Below are 24,611 nucleotides of genomic sequence, written 5' to 3'. Positions count from 1 at the left end.
GGAGGAGAGAGATAGAGGGAGAAAGACAGAGAGAAACAGAGAGAGAAATAGAGAAATAGAGAGAGAGAGAGAAATAGAGAGAGAGAGAAGGATAGAGGGAGAGAGGTCAATGCAATAGGGTTCAGTTAGCTGTTTATACAACATGTCGATTCAGCTAAAACATTATAATAGAGCAGGCATGAATATATGCTGGTTATTGTTGTTGTTGTTTTTGAGGAGGGATGTCTGGTCGCATCAAGTTACGAGTATGAATATAATGCTGCTGAATATAACGGTGTTGTTGTTGTTGTTGTTCGTCTCTGGGCATACCGGTCTCTTCCAGGGTGATGATCATGGTCCCGGGTCCGAAGGAGTTCCAGGCGGTACAGTTGTAGGTGGACAAGAAGTCGGCCTCCATGACGTTGTTGATGGTGAGGGTGGAGAGGACAGCCCCTCCCTCAGACAGAGGTTTACTCTGCTCCACCGTGTACCTCTCCAACAGAGTCCCCTTCTCCTTCTCCCATACGTTCTCCTTCCATGCCCACACCTGAAACACAGGCAGGCAAGCAGGCGCACATTAACACACACATATATACTATACTGCATGTGCTCTGACACACACATGCATTATGTACAAACACATATAAGCATAGATGTGCATATGCACATATGGAGGAATATACACACAGGGGTGGACTAAGTGATTTGGAGGCCCCAGATAGAGGCCCCCCCGAGTCTATTAAACAAAATCATGGCTACTGAACGAAGAGCTGTTCGGAGCCGGCTCTTTTAGGTGAACTGAAAAGACTTGAAATACCCTTCAATAGTAAAGGTCTTTGCATCACCATGTAGAACAGGGGTGGGCAATAATTTTGTCTTGAGGGCCACATCGGGTTTTCAGAATTAAACGGAGATCCGTACAGATTTTTTCCCCGAACGATTTGTTCATCAAAAGCAATTAGCAGGCCAGAAAAAAGGGCAGTTTTTTAAATAAATATAGGCCATAGGTCCATTATAATTTCTACATACTTTATATCTGGTTTTAGTTAGTTAAGGTTGCACTGATGTGGCAATTCTGGGCCAATATCTATATCTGACATTGTCTTCGGGAAAATACCAATACATTTAGTTATTGTATGGCCTTTTTAACCAATCTAGCACAGATACAAACTGCAATCAAGTTTCTATGTTCATGAAGCTAATAAGAAAATATGTCAAATTACTTAAACATGGGAAAGGTGTAACAATTTTAATTGGCATCACAAAGTGAGTGAAATGGATCACTTGAGGAAAGTTCCTCAAGTAATAAATTGTGTGTGTAGAAAAAACACATGCATTGTTTTCAATTGAGGTTTTGTCACAGTCCCTTCTAACATGGCCTGCGCAGCTTGTGAGTGTCGTACAGGGAAACAGAACGAGTCTAAGCTTTCAGGAATGGTGTCATAATAGCTTATAGACCTAACAGTTCAAAAGCTAGAGCAAAATTCAGAGGAAGAAAAAAGAATCCGCTCCGTTTGTCACAACCAGAGATGGTCACAGCCTCTAAATAGCGCACATCGGATGAGGACCTCAAGTCAAAGAAGAAGAAGGCAAGATAACAGAGATATTATGTATTATTAAACAAAACGATGGCAAGTTCTGCCACTGTGTACACATTTGTACAGTATACACAAAGACACACACACACTAAAGTAAACAAACAAGCACATACATTCCAAAACATTCACACACACTTACAACGCCCACATTATGAGATTCACACACTACCAGCAGCAACTGTTCCAAGCAGCTATATCGCTCTATTCCTGGACTTTAGAGTTACATGTAGTGGTTTTAGAGTTGGTAAGAATCCTACACACTTCCTCAACTTCCAAGCCACTAAAAGCTATTATTCCCACTGAAGTATGAGCGACTATTTGAAATTGCATAAGGCCACATGTTCCCGTAATCTACCATTCATTCTGAAAAACGAGAAACTCTGGCAGAGGAATTTGCAGGGACAACTGTTCCTGCCGTTCCTGTCCTTCATATTTTATAACTATTTTTCTGTCCCTGCATTAGAAACGCACCCCGGTGCGTCAAAGAGAATTAAACTCACAAGGTTTAGAGAGGAGAGGAGGACGAGACCAACTACACACTGACTGCATCCAAAATGGCATCCTATTCCCTATACAGTGCACTACTTTTGACCAGGGCCCATATGGTACACTATGTAGGGACTAGGGTACCATTTCAGACACAGACACTGTCACTGTCTGTGTCTTCACAAGTGGAGTGAAGGCGATAGAAGTGTCCCCAACTAGAAACATTGGGTTTGTTTACATGGTGGATCTCAGGACAATTCTGAAAGATTTTGATGGCCGTCACAAGACATAAAAGCTGCTAGAGTGTTGACTATGTCAGTCTCATGATGACGATAATGTATAGGTGGTAATGTGGTCATGTAGAAGCTTGCAGTAGAGTTTGTACAGTATCCACTGTCCACTTACAATCTTGTCCGGTGGAGGTGTGCTGGCGATGTAGCACTTGACCTCTCCTCTCTCCCCCCTCACTGCATACTGAACAGGCTCACTGGAGATGATGGGGGGACCTGGATAGAAAGAAAGAGAGAGAAAGTGTGAGGAAGTGGATATTCCATATTATAAACTGGGTGGTTCGAGCCCCTGAATGCTGATTGGTTGTCAGCTGTGGTATATCAGACCACAGGTATGACAAAACACTTATTTTTACTAGTCTAATTACATTGGTAACCAGTTAATAATGGCAAAAAGGCACCTCGGGGGTTTGTGGTATATTGGCCATATACCACACCCCTCTCTGGCCTTATTGCTTAATAGTACTTATTATCTAGACTCTTAGAAAAAAAGTTTATATCTAGAACCTAAAAGGGTTCTTTGAACCCTTTGACGAAACCTTTTGGGTTCCATGTGGAACCCTTTTTTCTGAAAGGGTTCTGTTGTGTGTGACCTTTGGTGTTACGTACCGTTGACAGTGAGAGTGACCTCTGTCTCTCCCACTCCGATCCTGGGGACGATGGCCTTACACCTGTCTCTTATACACATCTAGATGTGTATAAGAGACAGGCTCCGTGTTGCGTTGTGCATAAGAACAGCCCTTAGCCGTGGTATATTGGCCATATACCACACCCCTCTCTGGCCTTATTGCTTAATAGTACTTATTATCTAGACTCTTAGAAAAAAAGTTTATATCTAGAACCTAAAAGGGTTCTTTGAACCCTTTGACGAAACCTTTTGGGTTCCATGTGGAACCCTTTTTTCTGAAAGGGTTCTGTTGTGTGTGACCTTTGGTGTTACGTACCGTTGACAGTGAGAGTGACCTCTGTCTCTCCCACTCCGATCCTGGGGACGATGGCCTTACACACGTACTGCCCAGCGTCCGCCTGGCTCACTGACTTCAGGAACAGCTGGTTGTTATTACTAAGAACCTGTAAGGGATGGAGAGAGAGAGGGAATCAGGGACAAGCAGAGAGAAAGAGATTAACAAAAGAAAAGGGGAGTGCGATGATGTGGCCTGACATCATTCTACTTTCCTTCAGGGGCAAAATATAATAAAAGAGGAAGACTTGAGAAAGAAGAAATGAGAGATAAKAACGCAGGTTGGCATTTATTGGGATGACTCACGTACTGGAGGCAGCTCTGCAGAGTGGTTACTAGCTGGCACAGCCACAAAGTCAAACCTAACCCTAACCTTAACTACACTGCTAACCTTAATACCGAACCCTAATCTTGTGTTGCCATACCTACAAAATCACATTGTTGTCACACCCCCCTTGGAGGTCTGAATTTTGTATTGCAAACACTTTTTGATTGGATGTTACTTTTCAAGAATCTTCCCCCCCACACGCCCATAGAAGGGGRGCTGTGTGTTATGTGCGTCACTGTGTTCCGTCCGGGTAGTGGTTGTTGTTGCCCATGCTAGCTTTAAGTGCTAGTTTTCAAGTTATCAAGTGCGGCTGACAGTGTGTGAWTTATATTTATTGAAATTGGACTATGCTGGTAAAGTTAAACGTCACTCACAGCACGTTCTAAACCGCTCTGGTGACAGATTTTTCGTTGTTTCCATTCATCCACATGGCTGCTGGCTGCGCTTTACTACCACTGAAAATATAATTATTTTGTTTTTGTAAGGACCCCCAGAAACGGAGGCAGTGCCAGGACCTATTCAAGTATGCAAATAAAAAAATGTAAATGTAAAAGAAAAACAACATAATATTAGCTAGCTAGCTACACTAGGCCAACTCAACTGAGATGCTTGCTAGCTTACATTACACACTGTTAAGTTTAGTGAATGCAATGTCATCAGCTAGCTAACTTCCTATAATTAGCAATCTTGATGTAATTATTCTAAATTAAAAATCKAAATGCATTTGTAGATAACAGCCACGGAAGAGGYTGAAATTGCAGCACCAGCTGTCATTAAAGGGAGAGTGTAGACTACTGGATAGTGCAGGTAACTTTATGAGAGGACATTGTGAAAAGATTCTCCCCGGTTCCAGTCCCCAGAGGGTTAAACTTTGAGGACAGGGAGATAATAGCAACATAATATTTAGTGCTGTCAAATTTGAGTATCATGAATCCTGTTRCTTTGTGATGTTTTCTATCCTCYTGAAGCTTTGAAAGCCTGTTTGTAGATGAAGAGAAAGATCCCAATGAAACTCCTAAGAGACTAAGGGTATATCCTACATGCCGTGGATTATACAGTGCCTTCGGATAGTATTCAGACCCCTTGACTTGTTCAACATTTTGTTACAGCCTTATTGTAAAATTGATGAAATTGTTTGTTTTTTTACCTCATCAATCTACCCTGTAATGACAAAGGAAAAACAGGTTGGGATTTTTGCTAATATATATATACAGTATATATATATATTTTTAAACAAAATGAAATATCACATTTACATAAGTATTCAGACCCTTAACTCAGCACTTTGTTGAAGCACCTTTGGCAGCGATTACAGCATCGAGTCATCTTGGGTATGATACTACAAGCTTGGCACACCTGTATTTTGGAGAGTTTCTTCTATTCTTCTCTGCAGATCTCCAGAGATGTTCGATCGGATTCAAGTTAGGGCTTTGACTGGGCCACTCAAGGACATTCAGAGACTTGTCCCGAAGCCACTCCTGCGATATCTTGGCTGTGTGCTTAGGGTCGTTGTCCTGTTGGAAGGTGAACCTTCACCCCAGTCTGAGGTCCTGAGCACTCTGGAGCAGGTTTTCATCAAGGATCTCTTTGTACTTTGCTCCATTCATCTTTGCCATCGATCCTGACTAGTCTCCCAGTACTTGCTGCTGAAAAACATCCCCACAGCATGATGCTGCCACCACCATGCTTCACCGTAGGGATGGTGCCAGGTTTCCTCCAGACGTGACGCTTGGCATTCAGGCCAAAGAGTTCAACCTAGGTTTCATCACACCAGAGAATCTTGTTTCTCATGGTCTGGTGTCCTTCAGGTGCCTTTTGGCAAACTCCAAGCAGGCTGTCATGTGCATTTTACTAAGGAGTGGCTTCTATCTGGCCACTCTACCATAAAGGCCTGATTGGTGGAGTGCTGCAGAGATGGTTGTCCTTCTGGAAGGTTCTCCCATCTCCACAGAGGAACTCTAGAGCTGTGTCAGATTGACCATRGATTCATGTTTGGCTGTGCGGCCAMCTCTAGGAATAGTCTTGGTGGTTTCAAACTTCTTCCATTMAAGAATGATGGAGGCCACTGTGTTCTTGGGGACCTTCAATGCCGTAGACATTTTTTGGTACCCTTTCTCAGATCTGTGACTCGACACAATCCTGTCTCGGAGCTCTACGGACAATTCCTTCGACCTCATGGCTTGGTCTTTGCTCTGACGTGCACTGTCAACTGTGGGGCATTATATAGATGGGTGTGTGCCTTTCCAAATCATGTCCAATCAATTGAATTTACCACAGGTGGACTCCAATCAAGTTGTTCAAACATCTCAAGGATGATCAATGGAAACASGATGCACCTGAGTTCAATTTCAATCTCACAGCAAAGGGTCTGAATAATTATGTAAATAAGCTATTTCTGTTCATGAATTTTTTATACATTTGCAAAAATTTCTAAAAAACTGTTTTCGCTTTGTCATTATGGGGTATTGTGTGTAGATTCCTGAGTAAAAAAAAATATATATATTTTACAATAAGGCTGTAATGTAACAACATGTGGAAAAAGTCAAAGTCTGAATACTTTCCAAAGGCACTGTATGTGTAGGCCTACCTATGTTGGAAAATGTTGTATTKAAAAATACAGTTAAACATCACACACAATGTATAAACCTATTACAATTGGAGCAGGCCAACCCTGCTGGAGGTCTGCTGGGTGAGCAGGGTTCTGTTACAGCCCAGCAATAACCCACCTGATTCTGGGCTGGAATAGAAGTCTGCTCYCCCAGTAGATCAAGGATCAGTGGAGCAAGGTATCTATAGGTGGAATGGTGTTTTTGTGTTCACCTGAAATCATGCTTTAGTAAWTATAAAATACTTGTTACTACTCAATTATCTATTGTTGTTTAGACTAASATGCCTAATCTTTACATACGAGTTATCTTATTTGTACATGTTGAAGTGTTGATTCTTTGAAGTGAAGTGTTTAAACTTGTTTTAATTGTTAAACAACATTTTCTAAATTAACTAGTGTCAATGTTAAGTTGCCCTTTCCTGCAGTCAATTAACAAAAGTGCCCTCTTTGTCATCATGGGTGGAATGATATTAATATTTGTAATAATTTCACAATTAATCATATGAAATAAAAGTCTTTAAACAACTGAAATCAGTTTTGTTATATTTCAGTCTTCTGTGATGTACAGTATATCAAGTGGAATATTGGGATGCAAACTCAAAATGTAATAGATTTCAACTCTATATCTGACATGATACAGGTGTCTCCTTTTTTAAAAGCCCATAGCCATGTGTGTGAGGTGTATACTTTTGTTTCAACGTAGATTTGTTTAAGACTACCAAGAATCACGCTGTGTGACCCTGATTTAGCCCACTGCAATCAAAGGTTAATCATATTATCAAAATCCTGCAATACAGAGGGGTTCTGTCTCTAATGTCTCTGTTTCTGTGTTGCCTACTCAAATGAACATTTCCTTTTTGTCTAGTTGAAAGAGCTCCAATCTGTTTTATTTGATTGTCTATCTCTCAGTATATCAGCTATGTGAATCCATTTGGCAGCTTATCACATGGCAGGCATCYCCAGTGCAGCCATAGACCTACAGTATGATGGCATTTTATTTCTTTCATTTTAGCAATGTTGCTTGCAAATTGATTGCAGTTTTCCCCATAGATAGACGGTACATGGTTGCTCTATGTATCACTGACCCTGCATAAACTAGCGACTGGGCTAACCTTTTAGGTCAATAATATGTTGTTTTTATGAACATTTTGTTGGCTTTATAATCGTCAGAGAAGTTAGTTATATCTAGGTAGCTTACAAGGTTAGCTGACTTTTCCAAAAAACGAACCTCATTGTGGCTAGCTACGTCTTGTCCCTTATGCTAGCCTTTACAGACAAATATCACTTCAGAAACGTCAAAATAAAAAATATTGATATGGTCAGTATTGTAGACAATTTCTCCCCTTTTGCTGCAGCTTTAGCTCATCTCAAWATAACATTGAAATGCTGTGAAAACCAGAGTTCTGCAAACGTTCTAAAATGTTGTGTTTGTTTGTTTAAATGTTTTGTCGTCACGCGCTGTCGCCCCTACGGCGCTAATCTGGGGAGCACCTTTGGAGCTCRGCCCAAACAAGGCATTGGATTGGTATGGCGTGTTGCGCGGCTTCACTGATTTACACCGGGTTTTCGACACCGCTTTAGCTGATTTCCTCCATGGAACTTCCCCAGTCTCCCCGTTTACGGGAAGCCTGTTTCGGGACGAGGCTAGCCTAACCTTAACTTTAAAGCAAAACCAAAAAGCGCATTTTCCCGCTATGAATTTTACAATATAGAATTGTTTTACTTTGCAGCTGGCCCAACTTGCGGAAATCCCTCAGTTCTGCCTCCAAGACAAGATTCATGACAATAAACGTCAACKTGCGCAAAAAACAGGCAGAGGTGAAGAAGGACGGGATAAAATAGAGAGGGGGACTATAAAAAGATAGAAAGGGATTAGGATGGGAGAAAGAAATGGACACTGAAGGAATTGAAATTAGAATAATATAGAGACAGAAAAGTGAAGAAGTGAGAGAGACAGATGGAGGAGAGAAGCGGTGGGAATCAGGAAAAAGCCAAGAGAAAGAGAGAGATGAKCAGAGCACGGGAGCATAAATAATAGAGAGACAAAGGGATAGAAGAGAGAGGGAGACTATAAAGATACAGACAGCAAAAGAAGATACAGATACAGCAAAAGAAAGGTGGAAAGTGGGGCCTCCCGAGTGGCGCAGCGGCCTAAGCCAGACCCTACAGACCCGTGTTCGATCCCAGGCTGTGTCACAACCGGCCATGACCGAGAGTCCCATAGTGTGGCAGGGGGGCTTTACTTGGCTCATCGCGCTCTAGCGACTCCTTGTGGGAGGCTGGGCACCTGCAGGCTGACCTCGATCAGCAGTTGAACAGTGTTTTCTCCGACACATTGGTACGTCTGGCTTCTGGGTTAAGCGGGCAGGTGTTAGGAGCACGGTTTGGCAGGTCATGTTTCGGAGGACGCATGACTTGTCCTTTGCCTCTCCCAAGCCCGTTGGGGAGTTGCAGCGATGAGACAAGATCGCAATTTAAGATCACAAAATTGGGGAGAAAAAGGAGGAGAGTGGAGGAGTTAGAGAGCGAGCTGGTTCTCACCATGTTGGAGCCCTTCTTGGTCCAGGTGAGGGTGAGAGGAGGGTTGCCAGCCCATTTGCAGTTCAGAGTGACATCAGAGTCTATGTCCACGGTCACTGGCCTAGGCTCCACTACCAGGATAGGACCAACTGGAAAGAGAGAGAGAACATTCGCCTTTACTTAACCAACTAAGATAACAAATTCAAATACAATACAAAACCGACTTGCTACAGAGAAAAAGCGAGAGATCAAGAGAGAGAGGGTATAGATGATTAGGTTTAGGAGATAGGGGTACAGTATGAGGGGAGATTGAGATCGAGTCAGGGGTGAAAGTAGATTTCATTTCTTAACGGTAAAGACAACCTGTGTGTGCACGCGCTTAATCATGGAATTACATATAGAATCCCTATTAATTCAATAGGATCTCTGTGTGCCTAGTCGTAAAGGTTTGTCATGTAACTTTCAAAATGTATTACCTTTTGTTGTGGCATAAACACAACCAGTCATGATGTTTTCATCTGATTGTCAAACGATCACTTCAAAGGGCTCCTTTAGTAGGCGACCCGCGCACATTCATCCACTCGCAACATCATTTCAGTCTTCAAACAGTGGTGAATGGTGAGACATCTTTTACGTTAAACAGCACAAAGAGTAATGACATTTTGGCAATTGTCATTCATCCAGAATTTATGCATCCACTGCTGTCCGCCCACGTCTCGGTGTCGGCCATTCATCTCTGCCTTGGCAAAACGTCAGTGTTCTCGTCGAACCACATRGCATTTTGGAGCGAAGGCTATACCAACCACTTTCAAGTCCATTCGCTCATTTTTAATGCCTCTGACATGCGGTGGCCTAATGATAAATCATGGTGTAATAACCTAGTTTCCTTAAAATTTTGTTTTAATTAGTAATAGGATCATGTTTTACCGATACGGCGTACCCCCACTATTTATTTTACCGGGACGCCGTACCCGACCGTACCACATTACTTTCACCCCTGACAGAGTATTTGCCAGCCATGGAGGTTCAGAGACTCACAGTGTACATCGACCAGGATGCTGACGTTGGTTTTACCCACAGCGTTGAACACTGAGCAGGACACAGGCTCTGTGAAGAAGGAGTGGTCCGCCTTGGTGGTGAACACACTCTCTCTGGCCCCCTGCAGGATCACTCCACCCTTAGCCCACCTGAGAAAGAACACATACGAATGTATGAATAAACATGTACTGCCAGAGTTGTGGGTTTGATTCCCGCATTGGCCAAACCCTTGCTCACAACGAAAAACACATGAAACCCAGATAAATACAACTACCCAGCTAGACTAATGCACGGCTAGAGAGACAGGTGGACATATAGATAGACAGAAAGATTAACAGATCTATAGAGGTCGACAGAGGTACACAGTACATACATGTATCCCATGATAGGAGGGTTGGCGGAGGCGGCGCAGGTGAAGGTGACTCTGTCCCCCTCTAAGACGGAGCGAGGCTCGATGGACAGGGTCACCATGGGGGGGTCTGGGGGAGAGGGCAGGGAATCTCTAAGTCACTCCGATACATCAGCGAATAAGCAAATTATAAAGAGAAGGAGGGAGTGGTGGGGAGCAGAGAGAGCCGACGGAAAAATAGAGAACCCCCTCAAGGTTCCTGGGCAGTGATCTAAGTGTACTTCCTGGTTGTCACTAGACACTGTTGTCCTTAAATAAGCTCAGATATTCAGTCGTACAGTAAATAGTGAATATATGTCAAGCTAAAGGGATGGTTATGAACAAGTCGCTGCGGTGTACGTTGAGGGTGACTTACGGTGTACGTTGAGGGTGACGGTGGTGTGTTTCCCAGTGGGGATAGCCAGGTTGCTGGCCACACAGCTGTAGTTCCTCCCTGTGTCTGTGTCCACTGGGTGGATGGGCAGGAAGCTGTGGGTCGTCACCCTCTTCCTGTCTGGGAGCACCTCCTGATGGAGAGAGAAGAGAGAAGAAGAAGGAAGACAAGACAGCCAATAGAAGGATGAGAAAGAGTATAGGTAAAACATGATTGAGTGTGTGTCTGTGTTTGTGTTGTAATACTAGGTGCATGTATGTGTAGATGCCTTTTTTATTGACTCACGGTGGTGCTGACTGCTCCATCTACAGGGATCCCATCTTTCTGCCACTCTATCATGGCAGGGGGCTTGGCCCCACGGGCCACACAACTCAGGTTATAGTGGTCGCCTGCATTCAACAGCACCTCAGGGGCCCCGTCGATCACTGGGTCATCTGGAGGGACTGGACACAGGACAGGGGGGTTATGCACACACACACACACCACACACACACACACACACACACACACACCACACACACACACACACACACACACACACACACACACAAACACACACACACACACCACCACACACACACACGTACACACACACACACATACATGTACACACACACACACACACACACATTTGCTGTATCTTACTGAGACAGTGAGTTTGGCTCTTCTAGAACGTAACGCAGCGTCTGGGGCCTGACACTCGTACAGGGAGTCATCAGACAGCTCAGCTGAGATGATCTCCAGGTTATACTGGCCCAGCTCCTGCACCCGCATCACACGGTACCTCGGCCAGGCTGGAGGGGAAGGGAGAGAGAGTCAGACATGTAGGGACAACCAGTGGAGGCTGGTTGAATGATAAATGGGAGGGAAAGGCTTGTTTGGAATGTATTGAATGTAATGCTAGCAAGCCAAAAACACCTGTGCGTAATCCCTTATGCAAATGCACACAACCATGCACATATTCACATCTCTCTCTCTGTCTGTCGCTCTCTCTTTCTCACTCGCTCTCTCTCGCTGTCTTTCACAGTTCCAGTGGTGGCATACATTCTCCCCAGTAGGTGGCAGCCATGCTCTCTTTCTCCAGCCAGGGAAGAAATGCATGCATTTATGACAACGACGTTTTAGAGGACTCCAAACGGACAGAAATGCTGGTGCAGATTTCATGTCCTCTGTCCTATACATAAATTCCATCTGAATCTGTCTGTCACTGTAGCATGTACTGTATGCTTCAAATTAGCTTGCCCTCCATAACCTTGTGTGTCCTTGTACGTGGCATTGCATGTGGCATTGCATGTGTGTCTGTGCGTTGTCTATGCGTGTATTAGCATGTGAAATGTCAAACGAGCGAAAACGTATGAAAGGGAGAGAGAGCGAGGGAGAGATAAAGGGAGAGGGAGAGAGCAAGGGTAAGAGGGTCTGCTAAATGACTAAAATGGAGAAGGAGCGAGGGAGCGAAGCAGGGAGAGGGAGAGAGAGGGAGCGAGGGAGAGGCAGGGTGAGGGCGAGAGAGCGAGGGAGAGAGGCAGGGAGAGGGAGCGTGTGTATAAGGGAACCAGTGTTCATTCACATGTTTCTATTTAAAAGCTTTGGCTTGAAGCACTGAACCATTACAGTAACAATGTGATTAAAAGAGACGGAGAGAGAGAGAGCGAGAGAGAGGAATGGTGAGGGGACAGACGAACGGGACGAGGGGAGAAAGCAGCAGAGGAAGGGAGGGAGGGAGAGAAAGAATGAGAGGGTTTGAGAGAGAGCAGAGGCAAAGAAAGAGAAGGAGAGTGTGAAGGAGAGGAAGAGAGCGGCAGAGAGGGGGGGAGAGGGAGGGAGAATGAAGAATGATAGAGGGGTTGAGCATGAACAGAGGAGAGAGGGAGGAACAGGCAATGAAGCAGGGAGAGAAGGCTGCAAAGAAAGAGAGAGAGGAAAGAGGGCAGAAGTGTGGCAGGAAAGATAGAATAACAAGCCTTTATTGTACAAGTAGGAGAGAGAGAATATTAAATCATAACATAACATGTTATTGGTCGCATACACATATTTAGCAGATGTGCTTGTGAAATACTTGTGTTCCTAGCTCCAACAGTGCAGTAGTATCTAACATTCACAACAATGCACACGAATCTAAAAGTAAAATCTAAATGGAATTAAGAAATATAGAAATATTAAGGCAAGCAATGTCAGGGTCCGGATTATAAATATACAGTATATATACACTGAACAAAAATATAAATGCAACATGCAACAATTTCAACAATTTTACTGAGTTACAGTTCATTTAAGAAAATCAGTCAATTAAAATAAATTCATTCGATTTCACATGACTGGGCAGGGGCGCAGCCGTGGGTGGGCCTGGGAGGGCATAGGCCCACCCGCTTGGGAGCCAGGTCCACTCACTGGGGAGCCAGGCACAGCCACAAAAGGGCATTAATGCAGAAATGATCCTGTTTCATCAGCTGTCCGGGTGGCTGGTCTCAGACAATCCAGGAGGTGAAGAAGCCGGATGTAGAGGTCCTGGGCTGGCGTGGTACACATGGTCTGCAGTTGTGAGGCCGGTTGGATGTACTGCCGAATTCTCTAAAATTACGTTGGAGGCGGCTTATGGTAGAGAAATGAACATGACATTATCTGGCAAAAGCTCTGGTGGACATTCCTGCAGTCAGCATGACAATTCCACGCTCCCTCAAAACTTGAGACATCTGTGGCATTGTGTTGTGTGACAAAACTGCACATTTTAGAGTGACCTTTGACTGACCTCACCACCCTCTGAAGAGCCCTGCGTTTGCGGGTGGTGCAGTTGCCATATCAGGTGGTGATACAGCCCGACAAGATGCTCTCAATGGTGCAACCTCTGGAGGTTGAAGAGGCGCTGTTCCACCTTCTTCACCACACTGTCTGTCTGTGTGGGTGGACCATTTCAGATTGTCAGTGATGTGTACGCCGAGGAACTTGAAGCTTTTCACCTACTCCACTGCGGCCCTGTTGATGTGGATAGGGGGGTGCTTCCTCTGCTGTTTCCTGAAGTCCACGATCAGCTCCTTCGTTTTGTTGACGTTGAGGGGGAGGTTATTTTTCTGGCACCACTCTGCCAGGGCCCTCACCTCCTCCCTGTAGGCTGTCTCATCGTTGTTGGTAATCAGGCCTACCACTTTTGTGTCGTCTGCAAACTTGATGATTGAGTTGGAGGTGTGCGTGGCCACACAGTCATAGGTAAACAGGGAGTACAGGAGTGGGCTGAGCACATACCCTTGTGGGGCCCCTGTGTTCAGGATCAGCGTAGTGGAGGTGTTGTTGCCTACTTTCACCACATGAGGGCGGCCCAACAGGAAGTCCAGGACTCAGTTGCACAGGGCGGGGTTCAGATCCAGGGCCCCGAGCTTAATGATGAGCTTGGAGGGTATTATGGTGTTAAAGGCTGAGCTGTAGTCAATGAACAGCATTCTTACATAGGTATTCCTCTTGCCCAGATGGGATAGGGCAGTGTGCAGTGTAATGGCGATTGCATCATCCGTGGATCTATTGGGGCGGTATGCATATTGAAGTGGGTCTAGAATGTCGAGTAAGGTGGAGGTGATATGATCCTTAACTAGTCTCTCAAAGTTCTTCATGACAGAAGTGAGTGCTAGTAATTTCATTCAGTTACCTTTGCTTTCTTGGGTACAGGGACAATGGTGGACATCTTGAAGCAAGTGGGGACAGCAGACTGGGATAGGGAGAGATTGAATATGTCCGTAAACACTCCAGCCAGCTGGTCTGCGCATGCTCTGAGTACGCGGCTAGGGATGCAGTCCTGGCCGGCAGCATTGAGAGGGTTAACACGCTTAAATGTCTTACTCACGTCGGAGAACAAGAGCTCACAGTCCTTGGGAGAGGCCCTTGTTGGCGGCACTGTAATATCCTCAAAGCGGGCGAAGAAGATGTTAAGCTTGTCCGGAAGCAAGACTCTGTGTCCGCTATGTGGCTGGTTTTCCCTATATAATCCGTAATTGTCTGGAGTCCCTGCCACATACTGTACGTCTCTTGACTGAGCCTTTGAATTGCGACTCCACTTTGTCTCTGTACTGATGTTTTGCCTCTTTGATTGCCTTACAGAGGGCATAACTAGACTGTTTGTATTCGATCACATTCAAATCAAATCAAATCAAATTTGATTTGTCACATACACATGGTTAGCAGATGTTAATGCGAGTGTAGCGAAATGCTTGTGCTTCTAGTTTCCGACAATTGCAGTAATAACCAACAAGTAATCTAACCTAAACAATTCCACAACTACTACCTTATACACACAAAGTGTAAGGGATAAAGAATATGTACATAAAGATATATGAATGAGTGATGTTACAGAACGGCATAGGCAAGATGCAGTAGATGGTATAGAGTACAGGTATATACATATGAGATGAGTATGTAGGGTATGTAAATAAAGTGGCATAGTTTAAAGTGGCTAGTGTACATGTATTAACTAAAGATGGCAAGATGCAGTAGATGATATAGAGTACAGTATATACATATACATATGAGATGGTAATGTAGGGTATGTAAACATTATATTAAGTGGCTTTGTTAAAGTGGCTAGTGGTACATTTTTACATAATTTCCATCAATTCCCATTTTAAAGTGGCTGGAGTTGAGTCAGTATGTTGGCAGCGGCGCATAATGTTAGTGGTGGCTGTTTAACAGTCTGATGGCCTTGAGATAGAAGCTGTTTTTCAGTCTCTCGGTCCCTGCTTTGATGCACCTGTACTGACCTCGCCTTCTGGATGATGCGGGTGAACAGGCAGTGGCTGGGTGGTTGTTGTCTTGATGATCTTTAGGCCTTCCTGTGACATCGGGTGTGTAGGTGTCCTGGAGGGCAGGTAGTTTGCCCCGTGATGCGTTGTGCAGACCTCACTACCTCTGGAGAGCCTTACGGTTGTGGGCGGAGCAGTTGCCTTACCAGGCGGTGATACAGCCGAACGGATGCTCTCGATTGTGCATCTGTAGAAGTTTGTGAGTGCTTTTGGTGACAAGCCGAATTTCTTCAGCCTCCTGAGGTGAAGAGGCGCTGCTGCGCCTTCTTCACAACGCTGTCTGTGTGGGTGGACCAATTCAGTTTGTCCGTGATGTGTACACCGAGGAACTTAAAACTTTCCACCTTCTCCACTACTGCCCGTCGATGTGGATAGGGGGGTGCTCCCTCTGCTGTTTCCTGAAGTCCACAATCATCTCCTTTGTTTTGTTGACGTTGAGTGTGAGGTTATTTTCCTGACACCAAACACTCCGAGGGCCCTCACCTCCTCCCTGTAGGCCGTCTCGTCGTTGTTGGTAATCAAGCCTACCACTGTAGTGTCGTCCGCAAACTTGATGATTGAGTTGGAGGCGTGCATGGCCACGCAGTCGTGGGTGAACAGGGAGTACAGGAGAGGACTCAGAACGCACCCTTGTGGGTGTTGAGGATCAGCGGGGTGGAGATGTTGTTACCTACCCTCACCACCTGGGGGTGGCCCGTCAGGAAGTCCAGGACCCAGTTGCACAGGGCGGGGTCGAGACCCAGGGTCTCGAGCTTGATGACGAGTTTGGAGGCTAATATGGTGTTAAATGCTGAGCTGTAATCGATGAACAGCATTCTCACATAGGTATTCCTCTTGTCCAGATGGGTTAGGGCAGTGTGCTTGTGGTTGCGATTGCGTCGTCTGTGGACCTATTGGGTCGGTAAGCAAATTGGAGTGGGTCTAGGGTGTCAGGTAGGGTGCAGGTGATATGGTCCTTGACTAGTCTCTCAAAGCACTTCATGATGACGGAAGTGAGTGCTACAGGGCGGTAGTCGTTTAGCTCAGTTACCTTAGCTTTCTTGGGAACAGGAACAATGGTGGCCCTCTTGAAGCATGTGGGAACAGCAGACTGGGATAAGGATTGATTGAATATGTCCTTAAACACACCAGCCAGCTGGTCTGCGCATGCTCTGAGGACGCGGCTGGGAATGCCGTCTGGGCCTGCAGCCTTGCGAGGGTTAACACGTTTAAATGTTTTACTCACCTCGGTTGCAGTGAAGGAGAGCCCGCAGGTTTTGGTAGCGGGCCGTGTCAGTGGCACTGTATTGTCCTCAAAGCGAGCAAAAAAGTTATTTAGCCTGTCTGGGAGCAAGACATCCTGGTCCGCGACGAGGCTGGTTTTCTTTTTGTAATCCGTGATTGACTGTAGACCCTGCCACATACCTCTTGTGTCCGAGCTGTTGAATTGCGACTCTACTTTGTCTCTATACTGGGACTTAGCTTGTTTGATTGCCTTGCGGAGAGAATAGCTACACTGTTTGTATTCGGTCATGTTTCCGGTCACCTTGCCCTGGTTAAAAGCAGTGGTTCGCGCTTTCAGTTTCACGCGAATGCTGCCYTCAATCCACGGTTTCTGGTTTGGGAATGTTTTAATCGTTGCTGTGGGTACGACATCGTCAATGCACTTTCTAATGAACTCGCTCACCGAATCAGCGTATTCGTCAATYTTGTTGTTSGACGCAATGCGGAACATATCCCAATCCACGTGATCGAAGCAGTCTTGAAGCGTGGAATCAGATTGGTCAGACCAGCGTTGAACAGACCTGAGCGAGGGAGCTTGCTGTTTTAGTTTCTGTTTGTAGGCTGGAAGCAACAAAATGGAGTCGTGGTCAGCTTTTTCGAAAGGAGGGCGGGAGAGAGCCTTATATGCGTCGCGGAAGTTAGTATAACAATGATCCAAGGTTTTACCAGCCCTGGTAGCACAATCGATATGCTGATAGAATTTAGGGAGTTTTGTTTTCAGATTAGCCTTGTTAAAATCCCCAGCTACGATGAATGCAGCCTCAGGGTGTGTGGTTTCCAGTTTACAAAGAGTCAGATAAAGTTCATTCAGGGCCATCGATGTGTCTGCTTGGGGGGGAATATATACGGCTGTGATTATAATCGAAGAGAATTCCCTTGGTAGATAATGTGGTCGACAGTTGATTGTGAGGAATTCTAGATCAGGTGAACAGAATGACTTGAGTTCCTGTATGTTGTTATGATCACACCACGTCTCGTTATTCATAAGGCATACACCCCCGCCCCTCTTCTTACCAGAAAGATGTTTGTTTCTGTCGGCGCGATGCGTGAAGAAACCAGCTGGCTGCATCGACTCCGTTAGCGTCATTCCCAGTCACCTTGCCGTGGTTAAATGTGGTGGTTTGCGCTTTCAGTTTTGAACGAATGCTGCCATCTATCCACATTTTGGGGTTTGGATAGGTTTTAATCGTCACAGTGGGAACAACATCCCCTATACACTTCCTGATGAACTCAGTCACTGTGCATACGTCAATGTTATTCTCAGAGGCAACCCGAAACATATCCTAGTCCGCGTGATCAAAACAGTCTTGAAGCATGGATTCCGATTGGTCAGACCAGCGCTGAATAGAGCTTAGCATGGATACTTCCTGTTTGAGTTTCTGCTTATAGGAAGGGAGAAGCAAAAATGGAGTCGTGCTCTGATTTGCCGAAGGAAGGGCGGGAGAGGGCCTTGTAGCTATCCCGGGAGGGAGAGTAACAATGGTAGAGAGTTTTTGAAGTGTGAGTACTGCAGGCGATGTGTTGATAGAACTTCGGTAGCGTTTCCCTTAGATTTGCTTTAGTCCCAAGCTATAATAAATACAGCATCAGGATAGGCAATTTCCAATTTGCACAAGGTCCAGTGTAGTTCCCTGAGAGCCATCGGGGTATCGTCTTGAGGTGGAATATACACAGCTGTGACGCTAACCAAAGAAAGTTCTCTAGGGAGGTAATGGGGTCGACATTTGATTGTGAGGTAGTTCTAGGTTATGTGAACAAAAGGACTTGAGTTCTTGTACGTTACCAAAATCACACCATGAGTAGTTCATGTGTATAATACAGAGGTATAGGTATAGAGAGATGGATCGATAGAGAGAGAGAGAGCGCCAGGACCACAAATACAAATTCCATCTAGACACTGTTGCCCTAGAGCACACAAAAAACGATACATACCTCGGCCTAAACATCAGCACCACAGGTAACTTCCACAAAGCTGTGAACGATCTGAGAGACAAGGCAAGAAGGGCCTTCTTTGCCATCAAAAGGAACATAAAATTCGACATCCCAATTAGGATCTGGCAAAAAAATACTTGAATCAGTTATAGAACCCGTTGCCCTTTATGGTTGTGAGGTCTGGGGTCCGCTCACCAACCAAGAATCCACAAAATGGGACAAACACAACATTTTAAATCAGCATGCAGAATTCTGCAAAAACATCCTCTGTGCACATCAAAGAATGCATGCAGAGCAGAATTAGGTCGACACCCGCTAATTATCCAAATCCAGAAAAGAGCCATTCAATTCTACAACCACCTAAAAGGAAGAGATTCCAAAACCTTCCATAACAAAGTCGTCACCTACTGTACATAGAGATAAACCTAAGAGATGAACCCTAGGCAAGCTGGTCCTGGGGCTCTGTTCACAAACACAAACAGACCACACAGCGCCCCAGAACAGCAACACGATTAGACCCAACCAAATCACCAGAAAACAAAAAGATAATTACTTGACACATCGAAAAGAATTAACCAAAAAACTGAGCAAACTGGAATGCTATTTGGCCATAAACAGAGAGTACACAGTGGCAGAATACCTGACCACCGTGACTGTCCCAAAATTAAGGAAAGCTTAGACTATGTACAGACTCAGTGAGCATAGCCTTGCTATTGAGAAAGGCCACCGTAGGCAGACCTGGCTCTCAAGAGAAGACAGGCTATGTGCACACTGCCCACAAAATGAGGTGGAAACTGAGCTGCACTTCCTAACCTCCTGCCAAATGTATGGACCATATTAGAGGACACATATTTCCCTCAGATTACACAGACACACAAAGAATTTGAAAACAAATCCAATTTTGATAAACTCCATATCTATTGGGTGAAATACCACAGTGTGCCATCACAGCAGCAAGATGTGTGACATGTCTCCACAAGAAAAGGGCAACCAGTGAAGAACAAACACCATTGTAAATACAACCCATATTTATACTCATTTATTTCCCCTTTTGTACTTTAACTATTTGCACATCGTTACAACACTGTACATAGCCATAATATGACATTTGAAATGTCTCTATTCATTTGAAACTTTTGGGTAATGTTTACTGTTCATTTCTGATTGTTTATTTTATTATCTATTTCACCTGCTTTGGCAAAGTGAACATATGTTTCCGATGCCAATAAAGCCCTTTGAATTGAATTGAGAGCCTGAGATTGAAAGACATAGAGAGAGAGAACGAAAGAGACAGACACAGAGAGACAAACACAGAGAGACAACACAGAGAGACAGACACAGAGACAAACACAGAGAGACAAACACAGAGAGACATACACAGAGACAGACACAGTTGAAACCGACACAGAGAGACCGACACAGAGAGACCGACACAGAGAAAACAGACACAGAGAAACAGACACAGAGAGACAAACACGAGAGACAGACACAGAGAGACAGACACAGAAGAGGACAGACACAGAGAGACAGACACAGAGAGACAGACACAGAGAAACAGAACACAGAAAACAGACACAGAGAAACAGACACAGAGAGACAAACACAGATAGACAAACAGAGAGACAGACACAGAAAGACAGACATAGAGGCTTTTTCAGGAAGGCAACTAGACTGGGTTTCATGTGTTGGGCTTTGGGTTTGTTTTGACTTGGGCGGGTTAGAGTTGTACTGTCTCACCCTGAGGTCCTCTCCGATGCCCAGGGCCAGTCCATCCTTGGTCCACTGCACAATGCCTGAGTAGTTAAACACAACACAGGACAGAATCACCCTCTGGCCCCGCACAACCGACTGGTCCGCTGGCTCCTGGGAGAAACGCGCTGTCCACCATGGGTAAGAGAAGGAGGGAGGGGAGAGAGATGGAGAGAGAGAGAGAAGAGTGCATAAAATGAATTACAAACATCATGTGTTAATGTTACATACACAGCTGTGTTGTTGCTACAGTACATACATACAGCGTCATTATACACAAACTGAGAATTAATACATAAACTGTAGAAGCCAAAGAGGAGCATTTCACTCATTGGAGTTTTGTGTAAGATGAGACAGCCTACAAGCTAAATTCTTCTTAATCTACAATGATCTACAATTTCAGATGGTGTGTTTGATATCGTATCTCTTTCTCCTTCAACAGAAGACGAAGATAACACGTTGGAGATGTAGAGGGAGTGCATTAAGATAAAGAAAGATGGAAAGGGATTGAGGGAAAAGTGAGAAAAATAATTGAACAATGGAGGGAGAGAGAGAGGTTGTGAGACTTGAGCTGAGTCAGGGAGAAAGAGAGAGAGGAAAGAGAGGAGAGGAGAGGAGAGGAGAGAGAGGAGAGGAGAGGAGAGGAGAGGAGAGGAGAGGAGAGAGAGGAGAGGAGAGGAGGAGGAGAGGAGAGGAGAGGAGAGGAGAGGAGAGGGAGATCACACCCTTAGGATATAACCCACTGGGTCTTACCCCCGTCTCCCAGTCCCTCATGGCTTCCCTTTTCTTAAACCTCTCTTTCTATCTTTGTCTTCTCTTCCATCTCTCTCTCTATCTCGCGTCTAACTACAGTACATGTCATTGTCTCTACTCTACAGGGCTGTTCCAGCTCTCAGTTGAGAGCCACCACAGTTCTTTTCTGCAGTATTAAACTGTGCCGTATTCATCTGACGAAGTGTTGTGACTGCTTGTCCAATATGAAAAAGGTTTTGTTCCACAGTACACAACACACAGTAAATAAGCAGCTCATCAGACGAAGGCCATTAAACGATGAGGGAATTCAAGTTGGTATTTGTTTTCTTTCTCTTGTCTACACTATAATGTTGTTGCTACGTGTCCTAGTAAACAATGAAAGAATGGCAATCAAGTCGCATTTCTCCCATTTATTTGTGTTGTTTCTCTCTCTCCTCGCTCTCTGAACGTGGATAGCTGTTTAAATGTATACATATGTTGTATATGAAATGTTTTCATACCGCTTTCTTCTTAAAAAATGTAATAATGACAATCAAGGTCGCACTTATGTCTCACTTTTTGGTGCTGTTTCTCTCTCTTCCCTTCTCACCCTCTCACTCTCGCTCTCTCTGAATGACTGTATACACACATCATGTTGTATATGTCCTTTTCCCGTACTGCTTTCAATTTATTTTATTTTTTGTATTTTACCCCCTTTTTCTCCCCATTTTGTGATATCAAATGCAATCCAATTACGATCTTGTCTCATCGCTCCACTCCCCAACGGGCTCGGGAGAGGCGAAGGTCGAGTCATGCGTCATCTGAAACATGACCGCCAAACCGCGCTCCTTAACACCTGCCCACTTAACCCGGAAGCCAGCTACCAATGTGTCGGAGGAAACACTGTTCAACTGAGACGACGAAGTCAGCCTGAAGGTGTCCGGCCCCCCACAAGGTCGTCGCGATGAGCCCAAGTAAAGCCCCTCCCGGCCAAACCCTCACCTAACGCTGGGCCAATCGTGCGCCGCCCTATGGGACTCGCCGGTAATGGCCGGTTGTGACACAGCCTGGGATCGAACCCGGGTCTGTAGTGGCGACTGCACTGCGATGCAGTGCTTTAGATGCTGCGCCACTCGGTAGGCCAGCCATACTGTTGTCTATTTCCGTGGTCGTCCTCCTTCTCTAGTGGTTGGAGGGTTTAGAGCCACACTGTCACAACCCATTTATCATATTAAATATCAGCCCTCTAGCTTGGCTATTTCTCTCTCTCTCTTCCCCCGTTCCCTCTCTCTCTTACTTCTCCTCCCTCTCTCTCTCTGAACCCTCCAGCTTTCCTCTGTAGGTCCCCATCTCTCTCACTTTCTTAACAACTGCATATGCCTGCTCAAACCCCCCGCCCACGACCCCAAGTCTCTCTCTCTAACTCCCTCCCTATCTTTCTCTTTCTCACGTGTGGACATACTCTAACCCACCCAACCTGATTGCATTTGTGTGATTAAGGAGGTAGCCTACAATATGCCTGATATCATGAAAAACACAGCCATGATAAATAATGTCCCGGTCATAATAGAAAAGCCTTCAGACAGAAACAGAACGTACATTTTTCCAAAGAGAGAACATAAAACATAATGTAGATAGATACTATCTGCATTTGTATATCTAGCATAGGCCTACTACAAGTCAATCACAGAAAATAGAAAAGATCAGTGGTCCTAGAATTGAGCCCTGTGCACACCACGTTAAAGAAAATACCCTCCCAAAGTGACAATATCAATGTGATCCACCATTAGTCCAAATATAAGCTGTGCGATGACCACGAAAACTTCTAAATTAGGGCTCCTACCCAGTTCAGATAAAATCAACGTAGCTCACTAGATACGCTATCTAATCTGTTAACTAGAGGTCGACCGCATTAATCGGAATGGCCGATTAATTAGGGCCGAATTCAAGTTTTCAAACAATCGGATTTCGGTAATTTTGGACGCCGATTTTATTTTTATTTTTTTTTTTATTACACCTTTATTTACTAGGCAAGTCAGTTAAGAACACATTCTTATTTTCAATGACGGCCTAGAACGGTGGGTAACTGCCTTATTCAGGGCAGAAACGACAGATTTTTACCTTGTCAGCTCAGGGATTCAATCTTGCAACCTTATGTTAACTAGTCCAACGCTCTAACCACCTGTTACGCGAATGCAGTAAGAAGCCAAGGTAAGTTGCTAGCTAGCATTGAACTTATCTTATAAAAAACAATCAATCAATCCTAATCACTAATTATAACTACACATGGTTGATTATATTACTAGTTTATCTAGCGTGTCCTGCATTGCATATAATCGATGCAGTGCGCATTCGCGAAAAAGGACTGTCGTTGCTCCACGTGTACCTAACCATAAACATCAATGCCTTTCTTAAAATCAATACACATAAGTATATATTTTTAAACCTGCATATTGAGCTAAAAGAAATCCAGGTTAGCAGGCAATATTAACCAGGTAAATTGTGTCACTTCTCTTGCGTCATTGCACGCAGAGTCAGGTATATGCAACAGTTTGGGCCCTGTGCAATGTAACAGAATATTTAGACTTATGGATATCCACCCGTTAGATAAAATACAGAACGGTTCCGTATTTCACCGAAAGAATAAACGTTGTTGTTTGAGATGTATAGTTTCCGGATTCGACCATAATACCTAAGGCTCGATTTCTGAGTGTATTATGTTATATTAAGTCTATTATTTGATAGAGCAGTCTGACTGAGCGATGGTAGGCACCAGCAGCTCGTTATCATTCATTCAAACAGCACTTTCGTGCGTTTTGCCAGCAGCTCTTCGCAATGCTTCAAGCATTGCGCTGTTTATGACTTCAAGCCTATCAACTCCCGAGTTAGGCTGGTGTAACCGATGTGAAATGGCTAGCTAGTTAGCAGGGTGGCGCTAATAGCGTTTCAAACGTCACTCGCTCTGAGACTTGAGAGTTGTTCCCCTTGCTCTGCATGGGAACGCTGCCTCGAGGTGGCTGTTGTCGATGTGTCCTGGTTCGAAGCCAGGTAGAGCCGAGGAGAGGGAGAGCTATACTGTTACGCCTGGCAGATACTAAACGTTGCCTATAAGAACATCCAATAGCAAAAGGTAATGATGAAATACAAGTCGCTATAGAGAGAAATAGTCCTATATTTTCCTATAATAACTACAACTAACTTCTTACCTGGATATTGAAACTCATGTTAAAAGGAACACAGCTCTTCGATATGTTCCTCATTGTTCTGAGCAGGACTTAAACGTTTAGCTTTTTTACATGGACATATTGCAATTTTACTTTCTTCTCCAACACTTTGTTTTTGCATTATTTTAAACCAAATTGGAAACGCCGTTTCATTATTTATTTGAGGCTAAAATTGATCTTTATTGATGTATTATATTAAGTTTAATAATAATGGTTCATTTAGTTATTGTTGTAATTTTACTTATTACAAATAAATAAAAATAAAAATCGGCCCGATTATAATCCGGTGATCGGCTTTTTTGGTCCTTCCAATAATCCGGATATCGGCCGATGAAAAATT

The 24,611-nt window shown here is 44.5% G+C and overlaps 1 protein-coding gene across 1 annotated transcript in view; it reads right to left on the bottom strand.

Annotated features, from left to right (window-relative positions):
- kirrel1a (kirre like nephrin family adhesion molecule 1a) overlaps positions 1 to 24,611 on the bottom strand; it is a 53,021-nt gene that overhangs the window by 4,419 nt on the left and 23,991 nt on the right. Inside the window, exons 3-11 of the mRNA XM_023973126.2 lie at positions 11,220 to 11,384; positions 10,876 to 11,033; positions 10,573 to 10,723; positions 10,182 to 10,287; positions 9,809 to 9,957; positions 8,792 to 8,919; positions 3,298 to 3,424; positions 2,469 to 2,569; positions 310 to 526 (exon numbers count right to left, since the gene is read on the bottom strand). Coding sequence (XP_023828894.1) covers positions 310 to 526; positions 2,469 to 2,569; positions 3,298 to 3,424; positions 8,792 to 8,919; positions 9,809 to 9,957; positions 10,182 to 10,287; positions 10,573 to 10,723; positions 10,876 to 11,033; positions 11,220 to 11,384 — 1,302 coding nt within the window. The remainder of the gene's footprint in view (positions 1 to 309; positions 527 to 2,468; positions 2,570 to 3,297; positions 3,425 to 8,791; positions 8,920 to 9,808; positions 9,958 to 10,181; positions 10,288 to 10,572; positions 10,724 to 10,875; positions 11,034 to 11,219; positions 11,385 to 24,611) is intronic.

Source organism: Salvelinus sp. IW2-2015, linkage group LG3, assembly GCF_002910315.2.
Source record: "Salvelinus sp. IW2-2015 linkage group LG3, ASM291031v2, whole genome shotgun sequence".
In the NCBI taxonomy this organism is placed as follows: domain Eukaryota; kingdom Metazoa; phylum Chordata; class Actinopteri; order Salmoniformes; family Salmonidae; genus Salvelinus; species Salvelinus sp. IW2-2015.
The sequence above is the reverse complement of the archived record's forward strand: the minus strand, read 5'-3'. Positions and strand labels throughout refer to the sequence as shown.